Here is a 19639-nt window from a genome sequence, read left to right on the forward strand (position 1 = left end):
TCAGAACATGGGACTGTCCATAATATTTCCCTCTACCCTAAACCTGAGAAATAATCACTATCCATAATGATAAGGAATCAAACGCAGTGGGGTTGTGTGATGTTTAAATGTATTAGTATTTACAAAATATTTGGGTCAGAGCTTGGCCTATAAGACACACTAATATCTGTGCTTTATAAATTTTAATTCATTTCACCCTCTAAGCAATCCTATGGCATTCAATTCCTCATTATTTATACTCAAAGAATAGTTTACTGTGGGGTGTTCTTAGGGAATACAGATGACTCAATAGAGAAAAATTAACATGGGCATTTTAGTTAATATTACTAGTCTGAGTTTTTTTCCCAGCAAGCAACAGAAGTCAATTCCAGCTACCTTTAGCAAAACAAAACTGTTCTGGAAGGATACATAGTCTTCCAAATCCATGTGTAGCCAGAATACCAGGCTTAGAGAACAGATAACTATTCATGTTGTGGAGATAGGATAGCTCAAACTGCAGCATCGGTGTTCCTTTGCAGGATCAGTCTGCTCTTTCAGGCCCACTGCAATCAGTTTGATGCAAAAATATTTTGTTCACTGGAATCATTATTACATCCGATAATCAAGGGCAAGCATCTGATCCCACCCACTCCTCCCTGAAGCTAGGGTCTAGCTCCTCAGATTTCATTATGGAAACCAGAAGTGGAAGAGTAAGCGGATAGAATTCCCATCCTTCTCAACTCTATGCAATGGGAAATTCCCTCCCAAAGAATTCTAATGGGGTGCTACTGTCTGGGAATATTTAAAAGCCAGACAATGGCCAAAATGCAAATAAAACACATTCTTAAAAATAGCAAAGAAAGATCCCATGCTCCACCTGGAAAGTGCCTATTCTGTTTAGTCTGGGAGGTTAGGTAAGCATTGGACTAGCCTTACTTAATTGCTGAGAATTCTCTAGTAATGAATGTTAGGTTACACAAAAAGAATGAAGCCATTTGGGAAAATACTGTTCTTTGATACTTAGTTCTTTTATCTCCCTAAATTCCTTCTCTGCTCTTGTTAAAATAAGGGATAAAGAAATTCTTTAGTATGGAAGATTATATTTTGGGCCAGATATCTCCATAAAGTACATTTGTTCAATAAAAAGTGGAGAAGAGCGAAGAAAGAGGAAAGGAAACAGAGAAAGATAGGAGGGGAGAAGCACAATTAGAAGAAAGTGCAGAGAAAGGAGAGGGGATAAAACAAGACAAATAGAACCTATCCTGGAAGGTTGATACACCTAGGTTCTAAAGCCTTCCTGCGACTGAGCTTACCCCAGATGGAGATCAGTAGTCCTGGAGTTTAAAAAGAATATATAGTCCAATGTAAATGTAGAGTTTCCTTCTCTCACTAAAGGAAATGAGGAGGAGAAATTTCACCTCAGTGACTGAGTTCATTCTCCTTGGACTCACCAGTCACCTGGAACTGCAGATTGTCCTCTTCCTGCTGTTTCTGGCCATTTACATGGTCACAGTCGCAGGGAATGTTGGCATGATTGTCCTCATCCAGGTCAATGCCCAGCTCCACAAACCCATGTACTTTTTCCTGAGCCACTTGTCCTTTGTGGATCTGTGCTTCTCTTCCACAATGTGACTCCCCAAATGCTGGAGATCTTGTCGGAGAAGGAATTCATTTCCTATTCTGCTTGTCTGGTGCAGTGTTACTTCTTTATCGCCTTGGTCCACGTGGAGATGTACATCCTGGCTGTGATGGCCTTTGATCGGTACATGGCCATCTGCAACCCTCTGCTGTATGGCAGCAAGATGTCCAAGAGTGTGTGCACCACCCTCATCACAGGGCCTTATGTGTATGGGGCACTCACAGGCCTCATGGAGACCATGTGGACCTACAACCTCTCCTTCTGTGGCCCCAGTGAAATTAGCCACTTCTACTGTGCTGACCCACCACTAATTAAGCTGGCCTGTTCTGACACTTCCAACAAGGAGCTGTCAATGTTTGTTGTGGCTGGATATAACCTTTCCTTTTCTCTGCTCATCATCTTGATTTCTTATGTTTATATTTTTCCTACTATGCTGAGGATTTGTTCCACAGAAGCCAGGCACAAATCTTTCTCTACCTGTGGCTCCCATCTCACAGCTGTCCACCATACTCTATGTGACCCTTTTCTTCATATGTCTCAGATGTCCCTCAAAGGAATCTGTGGAACAAAGTAAAATGGTAGCTGTATTTTATACAACGGTCATCCCCATGTTGAACCCTAGGATTTATAGCCTTAGGAATAAGGATGTGAAAGAAGCATTGACCAAAGAGTTGTTAATAAAACAAAGATTTTCTTAGAATCTATCACTATTCTTTTGGCCCCCCCATGTTTTTCTAAAGATTTTTCCAGCATTATAGGATGGAATCAATTTACTCTACTCTTATAATTGATGGCTAAGCTGAAATATCACCTCTTACAGCAAGTCTTCCCTAATACATTCAGGTTGTATAGGTACCATATGGTGCTTTACCCATGACCTTACCTTCTGGTGTATTTATAACATAGAACTATAATCTTATGTGTAGCATACCTCTGTTTCTTCCACTATTCTAGGAAGTTCAGAAAGGAAGAGACCATATCTTTTCATCTTTTTCTCTATTACCACAGCAAAGAACACCCATTCCATTTGTTTGTAGAATTCAGGTAGTAGGTTGGCTTGTATTCTTTGTTCCAGTTGAACCATTGGAAGCAATCTCCCAATTTCTTAAAGGGCCAAATGCTTATAAAATTGGCAAAAATGAAGAGGTTGCAGAACTTCAAATATGGAAAACTCACCAGATATGGTTGAGAATATATCAATAGAATATCATCTTCATCACCGCAGGTGGTTTTTTTAAATTTTTATTGTATTTCAGGCACGTAGTACTGGACACATAAATAGGTAGATGCATGTCAATGTCCATAGATGTTGATACAAAAGTCAAGAATTGTTGTGTTTTGCAATGCCTTTGAGACAGTGATCTTGTATAAGTCAGGTGCAGACCCATGAAAATTAGGGATAAGACTGAATCAACTTATATGTCTTCCAGCTTGAAAAACGGAGCTTAAAATATTAATTAATCTTAATTAGAGGAATAAAGTTATATGCTTTACCATATAGAGATTGTAAACTGAAATTTAACCCACCACATCTACAAACAATTCTCCAAACTAAAGCAATAAAAATGAAAACCGTATGTCTTGCATGATTAAATCATGCTAATTTTTCTCCTCTTCTATTAATAAAAACTGTTTATCCAGGAATTTGAATCTTTTTTTACAGTGTTAAACAATAAAGAAAAATCAACCATTATCTGGGAATTCAGCTGGGTGTTAGAGAAGTACTAATTCTTTTAGAGGAGGAGAAGCCCGTTTGGGGCTCATCAATGACATGTCAGTATGACATATGACATGTATCTTCCTTATTATCCCATTTTTTAAACAATATTTTCTTACTGAAAAATAGAAGGAACTTTCTCTATTAATATATAGAATTTTACTTAGGTAGTACAGATTGCTTGAAATATATGTTGTGACCCATGGTTATTATCACGGGAAACTAAGACCCAGCACCTCCCCCCCCAACAAAGGTAACACAATAAACAGGATACAGACAAAACATTTTAAGAGAGGAAGAAAGTAAGATCTCAAGTTCTTCTAGCCCTTTTATTTTTTTAAGATTTTATTTATTTACTAGAGAAAGAGAGAGAGAAAGAGATAGCAAGAGAGAGCACCGAGCTGGGAGAAGAGGGAGAAACAGGCTCTCCTCAAACAGGGAGACCAACACAGGACTTGATTTCAGGACCCTGGGATCATGACCTGAGCTGAAGGCAGACACCTAACTGACTGAGCCACCCAAGCACCCCTATTTTATTTATGTTAAAAATCGTAATTCCTCTGAGAGTCATTTTGTTCTTGAGATTCATTTCCTACTGTAGATGATGCAATGTGTAACTTTTTAATGACCTCTACAGGTCTCTGTCTACACTCTCCAGTGAGAAAGCCCCATCATGGGAGATCCAATCCTTACAAGTCCTCCTGATTTATCCTTTGGTGATGACAGATGAGATGCTTCTGAGAACATTTTTTCCTCATGTACAAGTAGGTTCCTGCCCAGGCAGGTTCATGCACAAGGACAGCCTGTGTGTTTTTATGGAGTCAGTCTGAAGTGTTGGCCCTCTAGGTTGTCCTTGCAGTTCTGCAGAAGGAGAGAACGTTCTTGGAAAGGGTTATCAGGAAGTGGGATTAGAAGCTTTGTTGCAGCAATGCATGTCACTGTGTGATAGTCAGATAATTATGTTTCTGTTTTCTCTATTAAAGACATTCTGTCCTTTAGTAAAAAGTATCATTTTCCATTTCTCTCACTTTATCCATTGTCTGTCTCCTTCTTTCTCTTTGTCACCCCATACACATGTGCAGAGTCACTGATGGGAACTTTTACAAGTTCTACTGTCTGTGCTCAAACCAGCAATATGTTCAAGCACAATGACTGACAAGCCCACTTGCTCTGAAGACATTAAGAAATGACTCTGTACTGTTTAGAACCCACTACTCCTTTTCTGCCCCCTTCCTTCTACATCCTTGATGTTCGGAGCAAACCTAGAGAAAAGCTGGGAGAGCAATTTCACTCTACATGAGATTTTTCTATCGTTCTCTTCTTTGTTAAAAACAGTGCTCTGAAGATGTCTGTATGATGCTGGCAGGTTCGCTATGGGCCCAGACATTTCCAACGGGAAGCAATTATCTTGGTTTGCCTAAGACTGAGGTATTCCCCAGGATGCAAAACCAGGATATTCTTGGGCAGACTGGATGGCATTTGATCCGCTACACATTCTCCACCACAGACTGAACTGGTCACAGACATGGTGTCAACAGTTTGAACCCCTTTTTCTTCCCCTGTCCAAATTTGTCATTAAACATCTACTAAAATTTAAGACCTTCCTGGAACTGGAGACTGAGCTCATATGGCTTGTCTTACTCACTGGTAACACTCCTCACTTCCTAATAGCATTTATCTTTTTCTTCTATGTTTTGATCACATTTGCCATAAGTGAAAAATAAGCAGTTAAAAATGCTCTCTTTACATATTACACATATGGTTTATTAATCATTCAATGTATCAGTGAATTTGTAAAAAGTGTTTAAGAGTGCTTGGATGAGTAGACTGAAACAAAAACAGGTTTCATAAATAAATAAAGCATAACTAGAATATTACTGCCAGTAAATGAGCTCAAAATATTTAAACTAGAGTATTAGAATGTCCTAGATGGCATCCAGAATACAGATTGCTAGTCATCTTAATTTTATATAGTCAACAACTAAAAATAACTTCCTCTTCAACTCTTTAAAAAATGTCCTTAGCTTTTGGTACGTTTTAGACATGGCATTACTTTAAGCTTAAATACTCATAGAAGAGTATGGTAGGCCCTCACTTAGTATTTCATTGTTCTTATTTTATTCAATGTTCTAAGGCAGAAAGAAAGGAAGAAAGAAATTGCCATAGAATTTCTTAATGCTTCAAGATCCAAGGGAGGGGACGCCTGGGTGGCTCAGTGGGTTAAGCCGCTGCCTTCGGCTCGGGTTGTGATCTCAGGGTCCCGGGATCAAGTCCCACATCAAGCTCTCTGCTCAGCAGGGAGCCTGCTTCCCTCTCTCTCTCTCTCTCTCTGCCTGCCTCTCTGTCTACTTGTGATCTCTCTCTGTCAAATAAATAAATAAAATATTAAAAAAAAAAAATCCAAGGGAGAAGGACTTTCTAAAAGTATGGAGGAGATGCTTGAAAAAGGTGGTGATGCTTGAATTTATTCTTATTAGGTTTGTTTGCAATGTGGATGAATGCTGACAATGATTCAATTCTTGATTAGGTTGATTTTCAAAATTTTAAAAATATTAAACCAATATTAAACCAACCAAAAATATTAAACCAATATTAAACCAACCAAAAAGATTTTCCTTTTTGGGATAAGGACAATTGGTTTATAGTAAACCATTTTATACAGTTGTAGTAAGCCATTTTTTGAAAAACAGTTCAATGTAGAAGATTCAGAAATGGATGCTGAACTTTCTGATTATGAAATAACATTTCTTTGTGGCTTTGAGTAAATTTCTCTATATTATAGACCTTCAAAACTCTATAAATATAGTGAATAAAAAGTGTACACACATTTTAAAATGTGGAGCTTTCAGGAAATAACAAGAACATTCTCCTTCTGGTGTTTTTTGTTGTTGTTGTTGTTTTTTATTTTGTTTTGTTTTGTTTTTTTTTGAGAGGGGAGAGAGGAAAGGGAGGGGTAGCAGGTAAGGGAGGAAGAGAGAGAATCTTAAGCCAGTTCATTCCAGATGAAGATTCTGACCAGGGCTTATTCAGTTACTGGAAGGAAGGTCTCCCAGTAACATCTGCATTAGCCTGCTATATGAATAAGAAATCAACTTTTACTGTGCAAAACCACCAAGATTTCAGAGATTGTTATGACTGCTAGTATTATTTTCTTTAATATTTATTTATTCATTTTAGAGAGAGGGAGGGGAGGGGTAGTAGGAGGAGAGTAAATCCAAACCAGACTCCCATATGAAGTTGGAGACTGATGCTGGCCTCGATCTCACAACCCTGATCTGAAATCAAGAGTCAGTCACTTAACTGACTGAACCACACAGACACCCCTCCTAAAATATTTGTGTCTACAAGAATAAGTATTCCATGTTCTGTTGGTGTATTTCTATAATTTTATACTATTTTTCTATTTTCTCTGTAAAAAGTCTCATACAGAATTACATGCATAAGAGAAAGAGATACTGCTAAGAAAAGATGCCTGAGAAAGAAAAAAGAAAAAGGAAAAAAGAAAACTAGCAGAGGAATCAAAAGAGAATGGGTTAAGAAATGATATTATACAATAAGCACAGCTATATTTGGTCAGTGTATTTTGTGATTTCTGTTTATTTTATTAGATAACGTGCATCTTTACCTGGATCAGATTTAAGAAAATGCTCAATTTTACTGATGTGACAGAATTTGTTCTTTTGGGATTAACCAGTCGTCCTGAACTACAGCTCCTTTTATTTGCGGTGTTCTTTTTTATTTTTTTATTTTTTAAAAGATTTTATTTATTTATTTGACAGAGAGAAATCACAAGTAGACAGAGAGGCAGGCAGAGAGAGAGACAGGGAAGCAGGCTCCCTGCTGAGCAGAGAGCCTGATGCGGGACTTGATCCCAGGACCCTGAGATCATGACCTGAGCCGAAGGCAGCGGCTTAACCCACTGAGCCACCCAGGCGCCCCTCTTTGCAGTGTTCTTACTGGTCTACATTATCACACTGATTGGGAACATTGGCATGATCATACTAATCAGGATCAGTCCCCAGGTCAACATCCCCATGTACTTTTTCCTCAGTCACTTATCTTTTGCAGATGTGTGGTTCTCCTCTGATGTCATGCTGAAGATGTTAGAAAATCTAGTAGCTGAGATCAAAACCATTTCCTATCCTGGCTGTATAATGCGGTGCTTTCTCTTCATTGCCTTTATCCACTTAGAGGTGTTCATCCTTGCCGTGATGGCCTTTGACAGATACATGGTGATTGGCAACCCTCTGCTCTATAGCAGCCGGATGTCAGGGACCATCTGTATTTGACTAATCTCTTTTCCTTATCTATATGGCTTCTTCATTAGTTGATCTCAACACTGTGGACCCATGGTTTGTACTTCTGTGGGAACATTAAGATCAACCACTTCTACTGTGCAGACCCAGCCCTCATCAAAATGGCCTGTGCAGGAAACTTCATCAAAGAATCCACCAAGTGCACCTTGGTAGGTCTCAACTTCTCTTATTCCTTGCTAATCATTATCATCTCCTACATATTTATCCTCATTGCCATCTTAAGGATGTGCTCTGCAGAAGGAAGAAAGAAAGCCTTCTCCACATGTGCTTCCCACTTGACAGCTGTCACTATATTTTATGGAACCCTATTCTTCATGTACCTCAGAAGTCCAACGGAAGAGTCTGTGGAATAGGGCAAGATGGTGGCTGTGTTTTACACCACAGTAATTCCTATGTTGAATCCCATGATCTACAGTCTCAGGAACCAAGATGTAAAGGAGGCCATGAGCAAAGCAGTCAGTAGAACAATTTTAACTAAATAAAGCAGAAACTTCAAATGCAGGATGAGACCCGTAGTTCACTAGAAGTGTAAATTGACTTTCAAATCATTCTGAGAAAATTTGTTATTTCTGTTTTCAATAAATAGACGAAGAATACAGAATTGAGACGGGAGTAATAGCACCAAGAAAAGGGAAGCCTATTGTAGACCAGACTCTCTGGGTCTCTGAGACCTGAGATAATAAGATGTGTTGACGACAGCATCCACTCTTTCCCTTTCACCCAGTGTCAAATTCAGTAGTTCATTTTGTGATTGGGAATGTTTGTTCATGGCTTCTCAGTACCTCACAAGTCACTCTTTTGAGTATGATTTTAAAAGAACTGTAATGGTCTCTTCTTGCACCTAGAATAGGGATTGAGATGATAGGTTATTATTTTAAAATGCTTCAGTTGAATATAATTTCACCAGGAGGCATTGTTAAAATTGGAGATGACATCCCTGACAATTGGATATTTTATGTAGAATATGATATCATAAGATTTATATAACCATGGTAATTAATGTAACTTTATACTAGATGAGTGTCTGCCTTTCAAATATATAATAATTAATTCAATAAACTTCATTTCAAGTGAACAAACTTGACATCCTATGGTATCCATTTAAGATCCATTTTATGTCTTTTCTTACAATGACTATCAGAAGGTGATAACACAATCTCAGTGAGTTTTGGAACTTGGATTGTATTTCAATAAATATATTTCAACAAGTTACCTATAGAAAATTTGGGGGAGTATAAAGATAGCTTTATTCTTCCTTTTTTCTTTTATGTTTTTTTAAATAGTTCAGTTGGGTTTGGTGGCAGTAAGAAACTATCGAACCCTTAGTGTTTCTAGCACTTGCCTTTGTATCTTGTCATAAGTCTCATATCAGACTCTCAACTGAACATACCATTGTTCATATATAACACATGGTCTATCTTTTTTTAGAATATTATTGCCTCAGTTTCAAAAATGCTTTTTTTTAAAAAATTAAAGATTATAAGGCATGAACAGCTAAATGCTATTGTGATGTACAAAATCTATAATCTTTTATATGCTTGCACATGTATGCATATGTGTTTCACAAGTATACACATGTATGTGTATGCATATTTGTGTAGTGTGTATGTATATGTGTGTGTTTCAGAGTAGTCAACTTGATAGAACTTTCTAGGAGTTCTTAGTGAAGAATTTCCTTTAGAATCCAACTTGTTGTCACACCTCTATTTGTGTACTAACATCTCTATCCCTCTAATTATAAAATACCGAAAATATTGTATATAAATTTGCTTTTATTTATCTAGTTCTATTTTTTAGCATTCTAAACTGCTGTTTAATCAGTTAACTCATTCCTCTAGCAAGTTTTAGCTGAGTGTATATTATATACCTGGCACAGTGTTAGGTATTTGTTATCAATGAACCAAACAGAAAAAGAAATCCTTGGTCTCATGAAGCTTATATTCCAGTGGTGTAAGGCATACAAAAACAATTATCATAGAATACAAGTAAATCATGTAATAAGTTAGTAATTGTATGGCAAAATCTGAAAAAAATTATTGTGGGATAATAAAAGGGTCTCTGACTAAAGCATGAGAATAAAGATAACTTTTAATTGAGAAAGTGACAGTAAGTCTAAGGACAGACCACCCTGAACAGGTCTGATCTTGTCTGATCTCAAAAGCTAAACAGGGTTGGGCCTGGTTAGTACTTGGATGGGAGAAGTTGACAGTAGCAAAAACCTCATGAAAGAGGTCTAGATAGTAGCTCTGCACATGTGCTTATATGTGTGTGGGGAGGTAGTGCTCTAAGCACAAGAAACATCTAGAAAAGAGTTTAAATGCAAATATTCACTGAATATTCAAGGAAAAATTGGAAGCCATTGTTGTTAGAACCCAGGAATATGAGAAAAGTAATAGAATATGAGATCAAAGGCATAACAGGGTCTTAGTATAAGCGATATGAACTAAGTTGTATGAAATACAGGGGAGGAGATTGCTAATTTTACATAGGGACCCTCAAGGAAATGTTTAAAAGAAAAGTTTTTCATGACCCATATAGGTAGATAATTGCATTAAATAATCTTTGTGGTCTGGAGAGATCTCTGGTTAGAATAATAAAAACTCAACTTTCTTTCTCTGTGCAAGTTGTCCTATCTGGATTTCTCCATGCTAAGTGCGAAGTTGTCCTGGCTTTTTATACTGAGAACCACCTTTTAACATAAAACCTAGAGCAATCACATCAGGCTTCTTAGTGTCTTGTAGAGGCTGGCCTTAAAAATTAAACTTAGCGCAATATTTGAGGGGATGAAATATAATTAACTTCTCATTGAGAGAAATTCTGGGTCAGAGGTAGGTTACTGTTTATGATATAGGCCCAAGACTTCTGTGGACAGTAAACCTTTGGTCCTAAGTAGCAAACTTATTCTCTCAAGTAACAGTTACTCTCAAGACCCACACAGAGCTGTAACTCATATATGTTTAATCAACACTCCTCAATTCCAAAGTATGGTTTCATGGTAAGCCTGGAGCGTCTCGACACTATTCTGAGAAATATCTAGGTGATAGTTAGACATGTGCTTCTCTTAGTTATAGAGTTCACCTATTGAAAAGATTATCATATCACCATTTTCTTTAGTCAAAAAAATATTTCTTGTATATCTACCATGTGCCTCCATCCTAGGTAGGGCCATGAACAAGGCAATTGCTCTACTGAAAATCTTCTTGCAGTTCGAGAAGAAGAATGGATTTGGTGGAAAACCAGCAATTCCTCCACTGATCTCAATAAGCTGAAATAGGCTCTTGTTGCAGAAACAACTTGGAGGGCATACATTGCCAGGCACTCAAGCAAAGTGATCAAATACGTATTTTTAGCTAAAGAACGAACATATTTTTGTTCCTTCAAGTTCATAAAGACTTTGATAAAATATATTCTATAGAATATATTATATACACCAGTCATATAGTAGACATGGGAGTCATTTTGGATCAGTAGTTGAGATTTTGATCTGCACAATTAATAGTTACCTTTGGGATTGAGATGAGTAGTTGTACAAACTCTAGACTCAAAGTCTGGAATCAGGAACCTAGTCCCCAATTCATTAGAAATATGACCTTGAGCAAGTCACTGAAACTCTCTAAGCTCTGTCTCTTGACTGTAAAATAGATATCATAATAATGATGGTGGTGGTGAAAATTAAGTTAGCAAATGTAACATATGCTTTATTGTTGTTGTTAACTTTCTCATGTTCTTATTCATAAAGTGAAAGATGTGAAACAGATACATTTTCCTGCTCTGATATTATACAATTTTCATTGTAGGGAATGATGCTACCTGTTTCACCTTTCACTGGAAAAGCCCAGTGGCACAGACCAAGGACTGCAGAACATAAGACTGCCTTGTGCAGACTGAGTGACACCATCACCCAGTTGAAAATGATGCAAACCCAAAGCAAATTGTGTTCTTGGATCCCAGAAGATCAAAATAACTTGAATTTGGGGAAAAACCAAATTGTGCAAACCTACTATTAAAAACCAAAACTCAACAGTGTGGACTTTCCTCTAGAGGGTTACTTGCCCCCAGGGTTCTGGGTAGGCAAAGCTTCTTAATTGGTTCTTCTTCCCCCTCCCCCGCCCCTCACCCCCTTAAGGCAAAGATTTAAGGGAAACTTCTCTTGTGGACTTTCAGGTTCTCTTTTACCTGGTATACATTGCTTATCATCTCTCATGTAGCATTTTCTTTTCACTTCTGCATTCTTACTGGGAATATTTCTCCTCATTCTCAGGTTGGTATAAAAATATATTTATCCAAATCTGTCAGACTAAATTTGCATCTCAGATTTTAACTTCTCTTATTTTTTTTTTTATTTTATTTATTTGTTTGCAAGAGAGAGCAGGAGCAAGAAAAAGCTAGATAGCAGGAACAAGGGGAGCAGCTGAGGGGGAGGGAGAAGCAGACTCCCTGCTGAGCAGGGAGCCCAAAGCAGGGCTGGATCCAAGGATCCTGGGATCATGACTCCCGCAGAAGGCAGTCACCCAACTGGCTGAGCCATTAGGTGCCCCTATCTTCTCTTATTCTTTATAATTACCATTAGTTATACTATACATGATATCTGTGTGTGAAGGTGTCTATTTATGCACATGGAAGTGACTGAGAAATGGAAAGGAGGGAGGAAAGAGACAGATACAGAGAGAGAAAGATATTTTCTACAGAGATTTGATCATTTGATTATTACAAACTACTAATGGAAACTATAATTTCCAGGAGTGCATTTAGTAATAATTGTGCTCTGTATTTATTATGTGTGAATATGTAATGTCTTTTCATACTTATAATTAAACAATGAAATGAGTATTATTGTTACTGTCACATCATATTAAGGCATAGATAAATGAAAGGCAAAGAAAACAAATATAAAACCAGTTCAAGTTCTTACATCATGGAGCCAGAATTCAACACAAGTCTAACAACAAAAACAGAATTCTTTACTGAGAATACTGAATATTTTCTCATGCCTGGTCTTGTGGGGAAAAAAAATCTGTATTTACTGATATAATTTAAAATATAGAGTGATGCAATAGGGGAATCTCCATAAATAATAGTCAATAATATTTAGTAGATTATAATTATATGCTAAGGAGTCCACATCCAGGGAATATGTATAAATTAATGAATGTAGTTAAGTACTTTACCCCTTTCTACCTGGCTTTGATGACCAATGTGATCAGTTTGCGCTCTTTAATTTAAGTGGGTGGAAGCATGAGATTAGATTAAAAATAATATTTTCTCAAACATTTAGGGCTGGTAAATTATTTGATTAAGTGGCTTCCATCCCTAATCATGGAGAATATGCTTATAATGAAGAAGTGATGAGGTAAGAAATTATTTTACATTGGGTTGAAGAGAGAATTATGAGCCTTCATAAATATCTTAAAATATGAAACCTCCAAACATACCAATATTGGAAACAAGAGATGTCTAATAGTCTCAGAGGGGTCTGTGTGTGGCTCAGGTCCTGAACTCAGGGTCCTTGGATCAAGCACCACATAGGGCTGTGTTTAGTGGTGAATCTGCTTGGGATTCACTCTCTCTGTCTGCCCCTCCCTCTGCTCATGCTCTCTCTGAAATAAGTAAAAAAAAAAAAAAAAAAAAAAAAAATCTTTAGAAATATAAGTAGTCTTGGCAGTTTGACTAAGCACAATATTTAGTAGCAGTATGTTTCAGTCACAATATTCATATAACTGTTATGTACTAGGGCATCTTAGTAACTTTCAGTCATAGTGAATAAAGAAATATAAAAGAGGCATGGATAAAAATATAAATTAAGAAATAAACAACACTTGATTTTTAAATTTATTTCCTCCTAGTTATCCCTGAGATTTATAACAAATATTGACTTGGAGTTGAGAAAATGCTCAATTTCACCGATGTGACAGAGTTTATTCTTTTAGGACTAACCAGTCGTCAGGAATGGCAAGTTCTCTTCTTCATCATTTTTCTTATGGTCTATGTTGTCACCATAGTGGGCAATATTGGCATGATCATGTTAATTAAGGTCAGTCCACAGCTTAATAGCCCCATGTACTTTTTCCTCAGTCATTTGTCATTTGTGGATGTCTGGTTTTCTTCCAATGTGACCCCCAAAATGTTGGAAAATCTGTTATCAGACACAAAAACTATTTCTTATGCCGGTTGTTTGGTACAGTGTTTCTTCTTCATTGCCCTCGTCCATGTAGAAGTTTTTATTCTTGCTGTGATGGCCTTTGATAGGTACATGGCAATTGGGAAACCTCTGCTTTATGGCAGCAAAATGTCTAGGGCGGTCTGTATGCGACTGATTTCTTTCCCCTATATATATGGCTTTCTGACTAGTCTGGCTGCAACCCTGTGGACATATGGCTTGTCCTTTTGTGGGAATATTGAGATCAACCACTTCTACTGTGCAGACCCACCTCTCATCAAAATGGCATGCTCAGGGACTTTTGTAAAAGAATACACGATGATCATACTTGCAGGCATTAATTTCACATATTCTCTGACTGTGGTGACCATTTCGTATCTGTTCATTCTCATTGCCATTCTACGGATGCACTCAGCGGAAGGGAGGCAGAAGGCCTTTTCCACCTGTGGCTCCCACTTGACAGCGGTCATCATATTTTATGGGACTCTCATATTCATGTATCTCAGACGTCCTACAGAGGAATCTGTGGAGCAGGGGAAAATGGTGGCTGTGTTTTACACCACAGTGATCCCCATGCTGAATCCCATGATCTACAGTCTGAGGAATAAAGATGTGAAAGAAGCCATGAAAAAAGTTATCAGCAGAACATGTTTAACAAAATAAAATACAATTTTGTTAATATTGTCTTATGTGATCCATAAGAATTTGTCAATAGATTGTGGTTCAGCATATCAATAACTTTCACAAAAACTAGATTATTTCATGCATTAATTATAAAAAAAGAGAAAGACTCAAACCCAGTGGGAAAAAAAGGAGACAAATCAACGCTATTGATGTGAGTAGTAAGGATTTGTTAAAATTTTTTAAAAAATTAATTAATTGGAAAGTTTGTTTGAGCCAAAATTTGCAGGTACACTAATTAAAATTATTCAAATATTTAGCTGAAATGAAGTATTTTGTTTTTCTTATTAAAAATGCAATGAATGATTATGGAAAATACTTATCAATTTGCCTATTTAGAGAGTAGATTGGAGCAGTAAAAATAAGAACTTATTGCATTTAGTTTTCTAGTATGTCAACATAAAAATGGTGGTCTTGGTAATGGTTGTGAGATTTTATGGAAACAAATATATTTTCTTCAATATGAATGGCAGGTCTATTCAGAGACTATTATCTTGAATAAAGCTATCCTCTTGTATGTCATCCCTTTTCAACATTTTTAGTATTCATGAGAGATTCGGCATGGTATGTAATTCTCTTACAGATCCCAGTAAGTGCCATATTTAAATGCCACGGTGGCCATTGATCACTGACCTTCTCCCTTGTTCCTGCCAAAGGGTCTTCGGTTGGACAGAAGAGTGGGTTGAATCAGCAAATGGATGCATAATTTTGAAAGCACAGCTCTCTTGATCCCACTTAATAAATAAATAAAATTGGTATTCATGGGGAATAATTTTCACATCTGTGACTAAGATGTAGTAAATATTTTAAAATGATTTTTATGTTTGAAAGACACAAAGTATCAGGGTGGTGTATTTGTTGCTAATGATAATATGACCCACCACTCTCATACCTCATTTCATGAAATACAAGCATGAGGAACAACTTTAAAACTTGGACTTCTTAAATTCTCTTTATCAATACATACATCTATAATACATACATTAATAATCTGCTTTTTTGATGTAGAAAATACAAAAAGTACTGCAATGGAACCAACACACACTTAAATTACACCTTTAAGTAATTACAAATTTATCTGGAAAGATATAAATATAAAATGGCATTGATGTAATATGAGAATAAACATTCTTCTTTGTCCACTTTTGAGTTTTTATTTTCTTCAAGGGGAACCAACAATGTATACGAACTCACTTCCACACACATACACACATGTCATCAGCAACTTTTTAAAAAAATATTTTATTTATTTTTTTGACAGAGAGAGAGAGAGAGAGAGAGATCACAAGTAGGCAGAGGGTGGGGTGAGGGAGGGAAGCAGATTCCCTGCTGAGCAGAGAGCCCGATGTGGGGCTCGATCCCAGGACCCTGAGATCATGACCTGAATCTAAGGCAGAGGCTTAACCCACTGAGCCACCCAGGTGCCCCATCAGCAATGCTTTAAAGGTATTTGCATTTAAACAAACTGGTCATTTAGATTAAATCATACTTTACCACTGTGCCTATAGTTGCAAAACTTAACCCCTCCCCCCCAAAAAACAACTTTAAGGTCTAACTCAGTGTTACTTTTGGGGTTAGTTAAAAATAACTTTGTCAGGACAACTGTTTATTCACCAGTTGGATTTTGTTAGAGAACTCTCGATATGCCAGTTAGTTGCTGATTACTAATAAATTTCAAAGTATGATTTTAAAACGTTTTAATATGTAGGCTGTTAACAGTTGGATTTGGATCTGTGCTATATCTCTCATTCTCTCACTGCCTCCCCAACACCCAAAAAAATGAAAAGCTATCCCTATTTACTTTTTAGAGATTTAGTTTCGTGCTCCATGAAGAATGAGAACAGCACTTTCTGGGTTTGAGTTTCCAAATTTCAAATTAATTTGTGGTTCTCCTTGGATAAATCATTTTTATTATTCATCCAGTTAATTTTTAGTTTCTAGTCACTGCTCTCCAAGGTCTCTCCAGACTTGTAATTTCTATGAATCTAAGTTTTTAGTAGAACTTAAAGCAATTTTTTCATTTGTTGAGTATTTGGGATATTTTTGCAAAGTACTTTGAAAAATAAATCTTTTTGTTACATTCATGTCTACATCTGTCACCTTCATTATATTTAAGCATCTCTAACATACAGCACATTTATCTCTCCTTGTCATGATGCAAACCAAGAATATTTTCCCAAGATGCATAACTGCTAAATGAGAACAAAAGAATGCAGAACTCATGTAAAGGTGGGAGAGATTACACCATGTTATCAAGAATTTTGATTTCTTAATTTTACTATCAGGGTTACCCTTCTCATTAACAGCCCTTAACTTCTCCTACCCCTGAGACATTTCTGGCATTTTAATCATTATTCCTATCATAATTACCGGGGTAGTTTCCTGGGGAGATATTCTCAATGCTCTCAGTGTTCAAAATTCTATTATAAATAGGGAACAATTATCATTGGATGTTCTCCTCTGCTGAAGGTAGGTCTACAAATTGTATACTCTTTGCAAAACAGATTAATGCAGTCAAATATTTTCATTTTTATCCATATTTTGAAGATGAGATTGAGACTTTATTTGTAGATTTATTTGTTATCACAGTGCTTTATATGATATTACTGGGAAATATTCTTTCTCTATCTGTTCAAAACATCCCAAGAATGAGCTCATTACAATGCAGATTTATACAATTTAATCCTTGTTTGTTAGCCTTTACACCATTCTCTGCAAATACCATTGATTTTCACATTGTTGTTTTAAAATAGATGTGAATGGAGTTGAGGATATCCTATCAGTGCTAATGATTGGGCCAGTAATTATACCTTTACTGTTTTTCTTTATGGGAAGTTCCTGAAAGGTTAATAAAAAAATACATATTTTTGTAAATTATACATTCTATCTTCTCAATTGTTTTGACAGATGATGCACTTCTGCAATAAACTGACTCTATCCCAGAACTCACTGGGACATCTGATCCCAGATCTAAACTTCAAGGAGGAGGGAGAGGCAATGGTCTACTACCTCTGTAGTTCAGCCTGCTCAAGGGTCCTGCAAAGGACTAGTTCATCTAGGATGGACTGTTAAAAGGATACCTTTGTTTTGTCTTGGAGGATAATCAAACTAAATTTTAAATGTAAAGAAATAGGATAATAGAATAAGTAATCAAAGAGGCAACAACATAAGGTCATTAAGGGTACTGCAGTTAAATTAATTGGTTTGCATCCTAATCTTGTCAATTACTTGTTGTCTGGCCAGGGAGACCTAGTTAGTCTCAGTGCTTTGGTTTCTTCATTGCAAAATGATGATACTAATAGAATCTGTTTCATAGGACCTTTGCATGCTAAAGTTCCAGGGAACACTCAGTAAAAGTTAGCTATTCTTACTGATATTATGAAGCTGAGACTGTTGTCACTAGAAAAATCTGTCTTAGTTTTTGTGTGTTGGAATGCTATAATGTATTCCATAAAGCTGAACTAGACTTTTTAAAACACTTTTCACAACACTTTAAAAAAAATCATAACTGTGAATATTCTTGAATATCCGTTTACATGTAACATCTTAACTAGGCAACTTAAAGAGTTCCCAAGATGGATGAGACAAACTCTACTATCACAGAGCTAAAGATTACGTATAGAGGAAAATAAATACACACTCATGCAGGAACTAAAACAAAATTGGAGAAATAGTATTAGTTTATGTTTCTTACATACCTTGAAAAATATATTTATATCATTTTATGCTTAAAATAAGTAGAACCATTAACCAAAGTCAACTCTGTGAACTGGAGAATCATGGGTTCATCAAGTGGGGTCAGGAGTTTTTGCATAGAGAAATCCCTCACTTTAGAGCTCTTCCCCAAACAAACTGCAGACATTATCTGACTCAGGATTCCCATACTTGAAATGAGCCAAAAGATGGGTTACAATCATGGAAATCTATAGTAATGGGAAACTTAGATCAGAATTAAAACTTTGGTGCCTATTATGTTATGTACCCAATTAATAGCATATTTAACTCCATTATTAAACATTTTCAGGGTAAGAATATAGTTCATTGAGATTAATTCACTCCTGAATTCATCGTGCTACCAATTACAGGTGGCCATGATATAATCACAGAGCCCATATATATTTTTTTACATGATATAAAAGGATGTCTCTAGCAACACTCTTTTTCACCTAGTGCCAAGCTAATATTTATCCTTCTGAGCTTTTCCATTGCATGCCATTCACCCTTCATATTTTTACACAGCTTGCTGTTTCTCACCAGTTCAGAAGTCCCCTCCTCAGAGAAATCTTTGATCACTCTTTCTGCACCCTGCCTCCTCCTATTTCTTATCTTCCTAGCATGCTGCCATTTTGTCACAGTATGTCCACCTCCTAAAGTATCTCATTTGTACATTTGTGTATTGCTTGGTCTTTTCAATGATGATAGAGTAGGATGCAAACCAGAATCTTATATATCTTGTTCATTCTCAGATTTCCAGAATTTAGAATACTGCTAGATCTAGGGGTACCTGGGTGGCTAAGTTGGTTAAGCATCCGAGGCTTGATTTCAGCTCAGGTCTTGATCCCAGAGTTGTGGAATTGAGTGCTGTGTCAGACTCTGTGCTAGGCATAGAGTCTGTTTGGGATTCTCTCTCTCTGTCTCTTCTCTACCCCCTCTCCCTCTTTTATAAAAACACAAAACAAAAGAACTGCTAGCTGTAACAAATATATCTGCCATAATATTGGCTTTGATGTTTGTAAATAAACTAAGGTAAGCAATTATAAACCAAGGTCAATTTTCAAGAGTAATAGACCCTTCAAATATTAATATTAAGGGGAGCTCAAATTTCCAAGATGGTGTTAATCCTACAGATGTCCTTAAGAACTTATAACAAGTTTTTACTCCTTGAGAGAAGTAAGATAGAAAAGTGTAGTAAATGGGGAAAATATTGTTTCGGAACCTTTTCCTTGAGAGGATATTAAGTGTGAATATAAATAAGCAGGTGTAGCATTGATTGCATCTGAAAACCAGTAGAATCTGAAATAACATGTCACCTAAACTTTACTTCATGATATTTACCATTGACATAATTTTAGTAGTGCATGCAGCAAACAAGCATAATGTTTAGTCAAATAAAATAAAATATGATGTAGGAATTTCGTATGTTGTAGGTA

General features: G+C 36.6%; 2 protein-coding genes and 1 pseudogene across 2 annotated transcripts; all 3 read left to right on the forward strand.

Annotated features, from left to right (window-relative positions):
* Window positions 1-1365: 1365 nt before the first annotated feature.
* On the forward strand, window positions 1366-2316 carry LOC132009906 (olfactory receptor 5M8-like). Its single transcript, XM_059387928.1, is given in 3 exon segments — window positions 1366-1602; window positions 1605-2120; window positions 2122-2316. Coding segments are annotated over 3 exon segments (936 nt in total). The 5' UTR covers window positions 1366-1377.
* Window positions 2317-6979: 4663 nt separating this feature from the next.
* LOC132009918 (olfactory receptor 5M3-like) lies at window positions 6980-8133 on the forward strand (annotated as a pseudogene).
* A 3569-nt stretch (window positions 8134-11702) lies between these two features.
* LOC132009925 (olfactory receptor 5M3) lies at window positions 11703-14471 on the forward strand. The gene is made up of 2 exons (XM_059387946.1): window positions 11703-11711; window positions 13536-14471. Exon 2 carries the CDS (start codon window positions 13539-13541, stop codon window positions 14469-14471), a length of 933 nt encoding a protein of 310 aa, XP_059243929.1. The 5' UTR covers window positions 11703-11711; window positions 13536-13538.
* Window positions 14472-19639: the final 5168 nt, after the last annotated feature.

This window comes from Mustela nigripes, chromosome 1 (genome assembly GCF_022355385.1).
Source record: "Mustela nigripes isolate SB6536 chromosome 1, MUSNIG.SB6536, whole genome shotgun sequence".
Lineage (NCBI taxonomy): Eukaryota > Metazoa > Chordata > Mammalia > Carnivora > Mustelidae > Mustela > Mustela nigripes.